The sequence below is a fragment of the Phaenicophaeus curvirostris genome, chromosome Z, assembly GCF_032191515.1.
Source record: "Phaenicophaeus curvirostris isolate KB17595 chromosome Z, BPBGC_Pcur_1.0, whole genome shotgun sequence".
NCBI lineage: Eukaryota > Metazoa > Chordata > Aves > Cuculiformes > Cuculidae > Phaenicophaeus > Phaenicophaeus curvirostris.
In genome coordinates this window covers 62,082,986-62,096,902 of record NC_091431.1, presented here as the reverse complement: position 1 = coordinate 62,096,902, position 13,917 = coordinate 62,082,986, and the positions used below count along the sequence as shown (strand labels likewise).

At 40.0% G+C, this 13,917-nt stretch overlaps 1 protein-coding gene across 2 annotated transcripts in view; it reads right to left on the bottom strand.

The window, feature by feature from the left end:
- RICTOR (RPTOR independent companion of MTOR complex 2) overlaps positions 1-12,952 on the bottom strand; it is an 82,964-nt gene extending 70,012 nt beyond the window's left edge. For both annotated transcript variants that reach the window (XM_069880072.1, XM_069880074.1), the window contains exons 1-2: positions 12,864-12,952; positions 12,653-12,700 (exon numbers count right to left, since the gene is read on the bottom strand). In XM_069880072.1, coding sequence (XP_069736173.1) covers positions 12,653-12,700; positions 12,864-12,912 — 97 coding nt within the window. In that variant the 5' untranslated portion in view covers positions 12,913-12,952. The remainder of the gene's footprint in view (positions 1-12,652; positions 12,701-12,863) is intronic.
- Between the last annotated feature and the right edge of the window lie 965 nt (positions 12,953-13,917).

Genomic DNA, 13,917 nt, shown 5'->3' with positions numbered 1-13,917 from the left:
TGAATAAAAAGCAAACAAAAAGAATGATAGGCTTTATCACACAAACAATTCAGTAACTCTGAAGCCAACCATAATGACTTTAACTGTGGAGTGCATATTTTCTATGCATCACTTCGCAGATGCCAGGACAGTAGCAATACACAGGAACCAATATAAACCCTCAAATGAGAGACTGCACTAGCAGCTGATATCCACACTTACAAGAATCACAGTACCAAGAAATAAGACACTAAACATGCCTAAAGATATCTCTTAAAGAAGGAAGTTGTACTTCATCACAGTTAAGCATTTAATAACTGACCGAGGACACACAAGATATCTTCCTCTTACTGAAGAAAAGAATCGCAATGCAAATAGATGATGCCGGTGAACTCATTACACACCTCAACATTTACTACAGATTGTTAAAGTCTAAGTGCTATGCAACTGTATACTTCAAAGCTGCTCTTAGTGCCTTGTTAAACTACATGCTGCCAAAACAAAGAAAGTTGAGTGAAATGTACACCAACTAGAAACAACGCTCTATTCTCCATTTCCACTGAAACAGTCATGAGCAAAGAGTTACTAAAAGCAATGAAACATTAAAAATCAATTACTTAAAGGTGTCTATGTAAGCCTAGATGGCAATTAATCAGTCTGCTAAAACACTTTTTAGGAACACCTTTAATAATGAGATAAAACACCAATGAGAAGGCATACCCTGCCATTATCAACTTGCTGGGGCAAAAAAAAAATCGGGACAATTATATAATCTCTTATAACATGAGGTATTCTTAATTAACATCTCATTAAAAATGTGGAAACTGCACAGAAGAAAACTGAACATGTTCTGAGACCAATGGAAGAAGAGAAAGCTACACAAAGAAAACATACTGCATGACAGACCATTCCTGAATTATTTATATTGACACATCAAATCCCACTTTACCAGATACAAAAAAATTAACACATCAATGGTTTTATATTTACACTGTGATTTTTGGAAATACATTAATACATGTTTAGACTGAACGTATGCCTCAATTTACAAGGTAAAAACATAGAACAATTGTTCGTTTGTAATACCAAGTTTAGGCAGCTAGTATCACATTGAAAAATGTGATGAACACTAAGCCAGACAGACATGGTCTATGATCACTGTTAAAATTCCATTATCACACTTAAATCAGTTAAGTGCAAGATATTTTGCACCTGTATGGTGTGATGCCTAAGTTTTGCCAAATAATTCTTATAAATTTTAGACTCAAAACTCCACAGCATATAACAAATCTTAACAACTGAAAGCCTCCCCTTGAAATGTACATGTCACCAAAATCAGTAGATTTCTGCAGAATGTACGTAGGGATTTCACACATAAAGCACTTCAATTTGAATACAACCACAGAGAAACTCCAGTAACTCATGTTCATGAAAACTGGAAGAAAATAAAAACTATGAATTCAGATTATTTTCACTTTTGCTTCTTAAGAAAACTACAAAGAGATAAGAGTGGCTCAGTAATGCAGAAAAAAAGCACACCTCTCCCCTTTCATGGCAGTCAAAGAAAGTAAAAGAATCGTTCTTCCTATAACAATCTGGTAGAAATTAGCTTTACATCCATAAAAATGTCTGCTAACTAGAAAGCAGTGCTGAAGACAGTATATCCAAGGTAGGACACAGGAACCACTATAACCTCTGATATGAAGAAAGTCTGAGATCAGAATTACACTTAGGAGTCTAATCCTTCATATTTAGCTTGGTACATCCAGACTTGCACTTACATCATCCTGTAAGTAAACAGAAAAGTAAGGTTTAAGTATCTACTGCGATTGTGCAAATTTCTCTTTTGCAGATGTGCATAAAATACTGTAAATTAAAGGCTAATCTTTATAATTTTCTGAAGTAATGGATAAAGATAAAATCACAGAATCACTAGGTTGGAAAGGATCCCCTTGATCATCAAGTCCAACCATTCCCATCAACCACTAAACCATGGCCTTCAGCATGGTCTTTTAAACATCTCCAGGGATGGTGACTCAACCACCTCGCTGGGCAGCCTCTGCCAGTGCCCAATGACCCTTTTCATAAATTTTTTTTCCTGATGTCAAGCCTGAACCTCCCCTGGGGCAGCTTGAGGCCCATTCCCTCTTGTCCTGTCCCCTGTCACTTGGAAGAAGAGGCCAGCTCCCTGCTCTCCACTCCACAACCTCCTTTCAAGTAGTTGTAAAGAGCAATCAGGTCTCCCCTCAGCCTCCTCTTCTCCAGGCTAAACAACCCCAGCTCTCTCAGCCGCTCCTCATAAGACCTGTTCTCCAGCCCCTTCACCAGCTTCGTTGCTCTTCTCTGGACTCGCTCCAGAGCCTCAACATCCTTCTTGTGGTGAGGGGCCCAGAACTGAACACAGGATTCGAGGTGCAGGGAGATAGCAGGAAACAACACATTCTGGTGATGCAGTCACCTTGAAGCAATGGAAGCAGTTAAAAAATGGACCGCTTCCCAAATTACTTCTAACCAAGACACAGACTACATGTAGGAAAACCATCCTTACATCCTCACATTTGGCATTATGTTAATTATCCCCAGTGCGTCATCTTGCATGCCAAATTTGAAGACAGCATTGCTTTACCACTAAAACATTTTAAAAACAGGTTTATAGTTTAAATGTTATCAGCTTTTATATCATCTATGGTACTACTACTTAAACTGAAGCACAGAACAAAGCTGGATGTGCCACAAATTATTTTGAATCGCCAGAGGCAAATTTTAAACACCTTTCAACTTGGAAGACAGAAAGAGAAAACTGTAAGACCATTCCAAAGAACAGCTATGATGCTGAAAGTTAATTGGATAGAGCTTTTGATAAACTATTTTTTAAACACTCTATACCACTACACAAACTACTGTCCTGCATGATTTCTCTCAAAGACCAACTACGGAAACAATATTAACCCCAGGACTACATAAGGTACCAAGGCAGGCTTGCAAAAAACTGTTGTTCTTTAAATAACTTGTATATTCACAACAAACATGTGATTTAGTCCTCCATTTAAGCTTACAGTTAGGTCTTCAGCTCTCAGGAAGACTTGATGCTCATGCCAAGAACATTAGCAATCATTCTTAGCATATACAGTCACCACGTATTACATACTTACTCCCCTCCCTGGCCCCGCAACGGCCCATAATCCCATCTTTCTACAGTATCAGATACACAACTGTAACTACTGCACACTATGATGACTAGAACCAAGATGAGATTACAGCCTCCTAGCATACTCCAACCACCACTTCATAGTGGAACAGAAATAAATTATTCCAGAATATTGCTGAGGTCTAAAACTTTCTAGATGTTTGAAAGAAAAAGGGAAAGAAAAGAGAATTTGAAAAGATCACAAACGGAGGCACAAAATGCTGCAGGCAGGGTAACACTCCATAGCAGCATGACTATGCATTTGTTTGATCTGTTGTTCTACCCTCTCTGCTGCATAAATTACCAGCTACTGTCAAAGACAGGACACAAGGCTGGAGTAACCCAGTACAGCTGTTCTTGTGCTCAAAAGTCAGAAACAAAGCTGGAGGATAAGCCTTTCCCAGATTCACCACATTGGCTATGTTGGTATACAAATCAAATTAATCCCTTCCAGAACATCAACTATGAATCTGAATGGTGAATGCGAGTTTATGGTAATGGTTTAAAAAATTATCTTTGATTCCCCTAATCAATTTTCTTATTTTCTGCCACCAATCCTAGAAACAGAAAATTTAGGATAGTCATAGTTTGTAGTTGCCTTAACTAAAAGTATCATGTGACTGTTCCACATCATGCAACTACAGTTTGGTGAGCGCAACATGTAAATCTCCCTTCAGAACTACTCAAAAGAACACCGATCCTGTAATTCTCCGAATATAATCACACTGACAAGCAGGTTAATAATATTATCACTGACATTAGAAGAAAATTTGTGAAAGGGAGAACTATCATATCTAAGAATACTTTCCCAGTTAACATTCTGATTCTTCTCTGCATCATTTTAATTTGTTCAAGAACCCCAAAACATAAACCTTACCCAGTTAAATGGCCTTCACTGAACAACTCCAGGCTGTCAGGAGATAGCCACTGCCCCCGAAAATACCCCATCACATAGCATGTCATGTAAATAGGAAAAACCTAGTAGACCTAATTTGCTGAAGAAGACATGAAAGACAGTTTGGCAAGATATGGGAAGAGCAAAGTAAGAACATCCCCAAATTAAAGCATTAACAGTGGTACGTAACTGAAACTAGGAGTAATTCATAAATAGTATTAACTGTAGCAGGAAACCTTTCAACTGTGGCACATGTACAATGTGATAATTACCCCCCTTAGAATATTACAACCAGAAGACTTCAAAATAGTGCACAGACTGATGGTGCTTGTGAACTCCAGTCCCGGACTATTGATACCTCTTGCCCTTTCTCCTGAAAACATCATTTTCAGACAAGAGACACACTTACAAATTTCACAACAAGATGCAAGTACAATTCTTTACACACAGAAGACCCTTAATTCATTGGTCAACTTTATCTTAGGAAATTCTGTTCCACTCAAGTAACAGGCTAACCTAAAAAACTGAGTTGGAAATACCAACTTTACGGAAACAGCAAAATTTTTTCCATTTCTTTTTTTTGTAGTTCATGAAAAAAACCCCAGTAATTCTACCCATGAAAATCACATATGGTTTACATAAAGGAGAGGAACACATTCTAAATTCTCTAGATATGAGGTTGCTAAAGCTGAATTCTGAACTCAATGATGCTCAGAAGGTAGCAAAGAAAAAAATCCTACTTACAGGTTCTATGAGGTTTTTTTTCTTTAAAAAATGGTAATTTTCAGGCAACAGCTGTTCTTGATAATATTCTATTTTTATGAAGTAATTTGAAAAAAAACTATTTACAATCTGTGTACACTTCAAGCAGGGAGCCAATCTTTTATGCAGCTGAATAAAAAATCAATGTCTCTGCACTGTTCATCATACATCTTTATATGAAGAGATTAATAAAATTATTCTTTGTTATGCTCTTATGATTACCATACATTTTTCTGTAAATCAAAGCCATATTGTTTGGCGTTAAATACATTACCTCTATACAGAAGTATCTCCTACTTGTCATTCTGTAGTCTTAAAATCAACAGCTGTATATCATTTCACTATGAATAAAACTTATGCAAATAGGGTATAGAGATGTTTGGTTAAAATGAAAGAGGTACAAGTGCTGATAGTAGCCATTTCAAGCATGGGTGAGTAATCGCCCTAGCTCGTCTTTACCATTTTGCCAGTCTTTTTGTTCTAGACTAACAAGACTCAGGTTACTCAAGTGTCACTGATAAATGGGCACAAAACTTCACACTGCTTATCCAACTAAAAGAAAATTCAAAATCTTTGTACTCTTCATTTTACATCTCAGACAGACAAGCATATTTAACTTCTACATAATGAATAAATAAAGAAATTAGATGTAGTTTTCTGAAATGTTTCACAAGCAGCTACCTGAATAAATAGTCAGATAAGGCCAAAATTGTAGCAATAAGTAGCACTTAATGACCTTAAAGAGGTCTACATATTGAAGAACACGACCAGTAAATTTAGAAGCAAAATCTCCCCTTTAAGGAAAACTTTCTAAAGACGCTCCCACTCAGACTAATTTATTGACAAACTATATGGATTCCAAGGATATTGCTGTTGAGGTAGAATTTAGGAAAAGACAATTCCTCGTAGTATCTAGTTGCAGATCTATTCAGGCCACTGTTGAAATGCAGCTTGCTATACTCCGATGAATAAAAGAAGCAAAAGAACGAGTCCTACACAGCTTTCAGGTATGTACTAACAGTAAAACAGCCACATAACTAAGAAAATACAACCCCAAGCAGGTTTTTTTTGATTGCTGGGCTTGGGGGTTTCTCATTAGGTTTTGCAGCTTTTTTTTTAAACTCCGTTTTCTCACTCATGCATCTTTACCAGCATTCCTTCTTTTCAACAGATGCAAAGATTTGGTGAATACACTCATCGTCAATCATGTTCTGAAGTTCTGCTAATTCCTACTTTTTTACTGTTGAATTCTACCCCAGTTTCCTAACACCACAATAGATGGTTGGCAAATAAAAAATATCCATTACCACTGGGTACAGGAATACACTAACACCATAGATTCCTAAACCAGAATAAAGCAAAATGCATTTTCTTTTGACAGCTTAAACAATTTGTCAAGCAGCAGCCAGCTCTTCTGTAGCAGTGTTATGGCACCTTTTCTTCTGTATCAGAACTCATCACAGGAGTGTTGCTCAGTGTGCAAATTCATCTGCACTACACTACAAGCATCTGCCTACGTCCACGCAGTTAAAAACACTTCCAAGGAAAAGCAAGCCTTTTAATTTATCTAATCTTCTGTAGTTATCAAAGTCTTAAGTCACATGCTTTTATCTTAGTTACACAAAGCTCGCCGACTTCAAGGTAGATGACTTGTGTCATTTATTACTTAAAAAAAGTCTCGGGCAGGAATCTCAGTTAATATGAAATATAAAAAGCTTATCTGATTTTTCAGTACATTCCCCCTACCTAGTCAGCCATCACATCCACATCAGTTCTTAAGCCATGCTGTATCCCTCTTGAACATCATTCTTTCCCTCCTAGGTTTGAATGGATATAAACAGGTGGAAAACTGCCATTTTTCACCTTACCATTTCACTTCTTTTCACTTTGGAGAGACAAACTCTACCTGATGTTGATCATTTCTTCCAGTTTATTAGAGGAAAACTTCTGAGACTGACAGGTAATTAACTGGTGAAATACACATGAAGATCGTGACATCAGGCAAATATGTGATCTGTTTCTTTCTTGAAAGGCTGTCATTGACACAGCTTCCTTATTTACTGTAATTATGAGGGGTGTGTTTCTTTACACAGCATCTACACTGGATAGGCAGTGACAAAAAAAAATATTTCCTGAAACAAAGCATTGTGATAATCTCAAAGAGGGGTGGGGAGGGAAGGAAAAAAAAACATGAAGAACATTTATGACAAAGACTAAAACATTCATATGAAGAATGTGGCAGAAACAAAGAGATTTTGGTACTTCAACATTTTTAAGATTCAAATGATGGAGTGGGGGGGTAAAGCAGAATGCTCAATGTTTTGTAAACACAGCACTGCTTAAACACCTAAGAAGCTATTTATACCAACTGATCCAAATCTCAGAACAATCTCTTTTGTCAAATATAAATAGAAATCACAAGATATTAGAACAGCCACTTTATTCTCTGCCCTTATGAAGAGAAGTGCTGACATTTGTTGACCAATCTGAACCACAGCAGCCAAACGCAAAAAACCCACCCACAAAAAAAAATTTAGAGATGCCATACACAAAAACTTTAAAGATGGATATGAACACAGCTCTTGAAAGACATACTAGTGTCCAGCTCCTACAGATACCTTAATGCTAAGTGAAAACACTGCCTGCACCACCATTTCAGTAGTTCTGAGAAGTCTAAGGTTGTAAAAGCAGCAACAAAATAAAAAGCAAAGCCTACGGTACAGAAGTGTTATAATAACAAAACAATACTCAAATAAAGCACAACTGCAGACACAAAAGCTAAGTGTATGCCTTAACTTTGGAGTGCATATACTTAGCACCTCTAACTCTCTCACTTTTAAAACCTATCAAAAGTTTACATGTTGCCAAAAAGTTAGCAGTACACCTTCACTGGTCAGTTCTTAAGCCTCCTTCTATTAAAAGAACCCAATATACAAGAATAACACCATGGAAAATGTCTCAGACGTCAAGACCAGCTCAGTCCCCCTCCAGCTGTTATTCAAGTTGCCTGTTTTCAGAAAAGCTGAAAACAATGTTACTAATTATCTTCTTGCTCCTATCAGGGCTCCCTTACAGATTCACAACCAAGAGAGCAAAGAATCAGCTACTGCTACACAATCTGCTCTTACCCCAGCATCCTATAATAATGAAGGCATACTGCAAAGTGAGGGTGAAAAGTAAGGTAGCTGTCCATACATTTTGTTTCTTTGGCTACTTTTAATATACTGTTTCTACAGTGTGCTGCAGCCTCACTTCTCCATATTTTCAAGCCAGACCACCTCTTTATTGCAAGGTATGAAAAAACTTGAGGTGTTCTGTAACATTCTTGGCATTAGTGTAGAACTGCCTTGAGCCACCAAGGTAGTATACACCAGCTACCACCTCTGCACTGGTTCCTTCCTGCCTTGTTGCAAGCATGCCAAAAGGGAGGTTTTGCCTCCTCGAGGTTTCAGTATCAGACAGGCGCGGCAGCATCCCTCCCTGCTTCATCCATACCGATGAAGGAAGCTGCAAACAGTGTAGTCATCAAATCTCAAGCTGAATTTGGAAACAAAATTCACCAAGCCTTCTTTTACTATCCCACAAATAACCTTTAAAAATGCCCAACATTTTTGTGGGCTGTATACTGCAAATAGTGTCTTGAGATGTTTGCCCTCCATGCAATGCATCGCTATTTGCCATGTGAGCACACAATCAAATAAAGCATGGTTTAAAGCTATGCAAGAATAGTAAGAAAAGTAATACAGTTCAGATCTCAAAGTTAAACGGATTTTCTGTATCTTTCATCTTCACCTATATGATAGGAGGGAATTATAGACAACGGAGACAAAAAAAGGAAAAGTATTTTTTCAGATAACAGTAGCCATTCTTCTCAGCTACTTTATTCATACCCATCTCGTGCAGTAGCTAGAAGACTCAACATTTACAAAATAGAGAATTGGCTGTACAAGAAAAGCTTCTAAATCAAAGCAGTATCTTGTAGTGTGAGTTTATGAATAATAAATTAAAGTGCTGATGTTGGAGATAGGTAAACTTCAGTTAATTAGAGAATATCAGAAAGCGAAGACTTGCTCTCAAAAAGGAGGAAATGAAGACATACAGACATGAAGAGCACTCACCATCAGCAGTTGGCACCCTTTTACCTCTTCAAAGCTCCAAGAAGGCAAGGAGCTCTGATAATAGCCATTGGAGGCTCAGAGCTGGGAATCCTTGAAGGAAGGACATTTAAAGGAACCTGACTACAAATAAGTCACTGTGAGACATGGCTCTCAACTAGGCAAGTTCTGAACTACTAAGGCTCTCATGACACAAAGGCAAAAGCTGAAACTCCAGCAAAAGAAGAGGCATTGGTCACCGAAAAGGATAAATTAGGCTACTCAGTTACAGAGGTGAGTAAAGAACTTAGCAGTAAAGGAAGAATGTATTACACAAGCCTTTACAGCGCACAGAGCTTTCAGAAGCATATACAATTCTGTAATTCAGCTTGGAAAACCTGTAAAACATTGAGAAACCAAAACTGAGTTATGCTAAAAGCATATAGCACTTATTTTGTGGTTAAATACACAACCATGACCAATTCAATGCAAGAATTCCTACCAAATGCAGTAACCTGGTCAATAACTCCATTTGTCCTTTCTCACCTTAAGGAGTTATGAGCTTGATTCCAGTAGTCTAATTAAACCAATCTGCCTCATCCCACTGCTAATTTCTTCCAGATGACTACTGTGGGAGTTGTACTGGTGGCAAGTTTGTCCTCCTTTTCCTTTTCTGTTCTATTCTGAGAAGGTAATACAATACAAGGCCAAAACCCAACTACTCTGAACCCAAATTATTAACTGCAATTTTGTAATCAGTAGAACACACAGCATATGATCTTAAGTAGGGGCTAACCTGTATTTGCACAGCTTTTTCTTACTATACCAACATTATGCCCAAAAACATTTGGGCTGGGGACAATTCTTCTAGAGTTGATCACCCTTCCAGCAAACTCATTTTCTTAAAAAAATTATCGTCCCCAAAAGAGATTTATCAGAATCCTTTTAAAAGACAGGGTACTTGCCAGAGCTGACAGGCCAAGTAATTAAAAAAGAAAAAAAAAACCAAAACCAAAAAACACCCAAAAAAAACCCAAACAAAAAAGACCCAAACTGACACAACCAAAAAACTCCAGGAACAGCAAAAACCACAGATTTTACATTACCATCTTTAATCAGGCGAATTATGTACATATGTATTTTACGCACACATACAAACATAACGCACTATCATATAAAATGCCTTTCACAAACATTACTATATACTGTTTTTAAAAAAGAAGAGCATCAAGCAGCTCCAAAGACTAAAACCCTACTGTACCAGCCTTGGTAAAAATATCTAAGAGAATAACATGTTTTTATCTGGGAAAACACAGGCAGCTCTTAAAACTACAGTAGTAAAGAAAAGAGCAAGCAAAAAGCACACAGAGGAAGGTAAATCAGTGCTACAAGCAGCAAAGCACACCCAGAGCCATAACTGCAAAAAAAGCCAGGAAAAAGTAGGACCCAAAGCAGTACAAACAGGGCTAGCACTCTCCCAGCATCTATTATTAGTTCTGGTATACTCAGTAACAGCACTAGTCACTTGCATGGAAAGAGCATAGTTAGTACAGAGTCCACAGTATGGACTAACAAAGGTCTGACTTGTATGCTAAGTCATGTTCAACAAGCCATCAATAATAGGAACCTCTTTTTAAAAAGGCAGTACCAACATAACTTCACATGTTTTTAATAAAGAGGCCACCGTAACTAGAAGCATATGGCTGATGCTCTCCTTAAGGCAATCCTCTACTTTGCTCAAATCAGACAGATATTTCACATTAATCAATGCAAATTTCAGTTGTCTGGCAAAACAAAAACTGTTAGAAGAAGAAGTTACCAAAAATGAGCCCTGTGGAAAACTATGTGATCTGCTCAACACAGTGAATCGAAACAATATGTTACTGCAGAATTAGGGTAACAATTTACAGTACTTATACTAATTTCTTATATAAGTATTGTAACAGCAGGAAAAACAAACACTCATTGTGTTCAGCGTCAAAATCAAGTTATCATCTAGCTTAGTTAATGTCTTGCTGAGACTTTAACTTTTTCCTTTTGCTTTCTTTTTTAAGTGGAGTTCATACTTACTATGGATAGCTATGTGATTACTGATCGGTCAGCTGCAGTTTCTCTGACAAAAAAACAAACCGCTCACTTTTTGATAAGAGGTTCACAACTAAATTTAAAGCAGCTTCTTACTCAGCTGCAACCACAACAATTACTTATATTTTTTAAACAGAGACTATATATAGTCACAGCGCAAAACATTTTTTTCAATGTATTAAAAATTTATTTTTCATCTTATCCAAGAGCCTCTATTACAACAGGATACACACGAAGCAGTTACACTGCTACTACCACAGGTCTCATGGAATCAGCACGAGGCTGAGAATATCTTATGGAAAAAATCAATACCATAATAATAAGTCACCTATTGAATTCAGAGTAACAAATTTCAAACACACCGTATCTACAAACTACCACTCCAGCATTTAAATTTTGTGTAGTTCTTTCAGATCAAAACACTTCAGTATTTTACACATCCTAAAAAATTACTAAACCCATTCGCTGAAATCCTGATTCTGTACATTTCATAGACAGATAACACTGCTTACAGTAATAGCTGTGCCTTGTGTTTGAACTGTTAAGGCCTTTGTCCTACATTTCATTGATCAAAGTTTCACTTGTTTTTATTTTACAGACAGCGCTACACTAAAGCAACTGTATATTCGGAGACAGGGTGGCAGACTTTAAGAGCTTGTGTCTTTAAACTGAAAAAAAACTCAGTGCCTTTCCTAGCAACTAAAATACACTTGTAAATATGATATGTATACACACAAATAACTTTCAGCCCATAGTAAAACTATGTAATGAAAAAGCTCTAAACACAGCTGATACTCAGGAGAAAAAAAAAAGATTAAAGGTGGAGTTGCTGATACAGTCTCTCGCTAAGCTAAAAAGTTTACTGATGCTGTTAATACTTATGCTTCCTTTATATCCCACAACCCAATTTTAGTTCATTGACAATATACTTCCTCATAAAATGGATCTACTTGGGACAGCAGCAGTCCAGGATCTCCTGAAGCAGAACAGTTTTACTACAAGCATCATCTGCATTCCCTCACCCAGACGAAGATCTTCCGCCCCAGGGAAGATCATTGCTACTAGAGGGACATTTGTGTTCTGCATGGTGTTTAGCTCTTTGGTAGAATCTAACCCCTCCCTTAGCCTTCAGCAAGGGAACTACGCATCTGGGTAGGGAATGAGTTTGTATTTGTCTGAGACAAAATTAGTGTATAGCAGATATTATTGTTACTTCCTTCCTCTTATACCCTCCCCCCTCCCCCCATACATCTAAGACCAGTGAAGGATGTTTGGAGCAATTTAACGAGTAAACGAGAGATGAGCACCCGCAGGACTTACGGCGAGAGGCTCTGGACAAGCACCACGGCCAGCCAGCCTAGGACAGGCGGGGACAAACATCAAGGGACGGAAGCAGGACCGGCAGCCACCTTACAGGCGCGGGTCGGGCGCTGCCAACAGCCCCGTCCACAGGGCAGCGGCCTCCCCCGAAAACAAACCCGAAGGCGGCCGAGGAGCCTCTGCCCCGCGCCTGTGGTCGGGAGGAGCCTCGGCACGGCCCCGCGGGGAGGCTCCCACCCACGGGCCGCGCCGCCGGGCGCCCCCCTCACCCCCCCCGAAGCACCGGAGCCGCTCCCCGCCAACCCCGGTGCCCCGCAGCGAGGGCCGTACCTCGGGTGAGATCGAGGGGGACGTTCTCCTCGCCGCTGTCGTTCCGACCTGCGGGGACGGGGAGGAGAGAGAAGCGCGTTAGGGCTGGCGGGGAGGAAGGAGGGCGAGGAGGGGAAAGGGAGGAAATGGAGCCGGCCGGGCACCGGCAGGGAGCGAGCGCCGGCGGGAGGAGGGGGGTGCGTGCCGGCGCGGCCTGCCCGCGGGCCCTCACCTCGGATGCGGAGGTGCCTGAGCGAGCGGGCGCGGAGACTCGCCGCCATGTTCGCGGCCCCGCAGTCACAACACCGGAAACCTCGCGCGCTCTCGCGAGAAGCGCGCGCGCAGCCACCGCCGCCGCCGCCGCCGCCGCCGCCGCCCTTCCCGGCGCGAGGGACGCGGGGCGGGGCCGGAGCGGGGCCCGCCTCGGGGAGCCCGGGCCCGGGCTGTGAGCGCTGGGACCGCGCGGGGTTTGGGGGTTCGGAGGGCGAGCAGGCTTGTAATGAAGGCCTGGGCAGCGGGGGAGGGTGACCCCCACCAATCTTGTAGCGGGACGTGGTGTTTTGAGTTTTTTTTTTTTTAATGTATACAAATAAATAAACGAGAAAATAAATGAATAAATAAACAGATAACGAAATAAATAAATACGATTAAAAATTATATAAGTGTGTACATACTATGTAAAAAAACAAGCCCCAAACTTGAAAGCTGTTTACAGAATATATGTCGTGTTTAAATGCATACATATAAATATTCCTGGAAATCTTGTGTATATTCTATCGCTTCCCAAGGACTACTTTTGGTGTTATTATACAGTTGTAGAATCATAGAATCATAGAACCACCAGGTTGGAAGAGAGTCACCAGATCATCTAGTCCAACCATTCCTATCAGACACTAAACCATGCCCCTTAGCACCTCGTCCACCCGTGCCTTAAACACCTCCAGGGAAGGTGACTCAACCACCTCCCTGGGCAGCCTGTTCCAGTGCCCAATGACCCTTTCTGTGAAAAACTTTTCCTAATGTCCAGCCTAAATCTCCCCTGGCGGAGCTTGAGGCCATTCCCTCTTGTCCTGTCCCCTGTCACTTGGGAGAAGAGGCCAGCTCCCTGCTCTCCACAACCTCCTTTCAGGTAGTTGTAGAGAGCAATGAGGTCTCCCCTCAGCCTCCTCTTCTCCAGGCTAAACAAGCCCAGCTCTCTCAGCTGTTCCTTATAGAATCACTAGGTTGGAAAAGACGTCTTAGATCACAGAGTCCAGTAGTCAAAACTCTCACTAATCTGGAGCCTT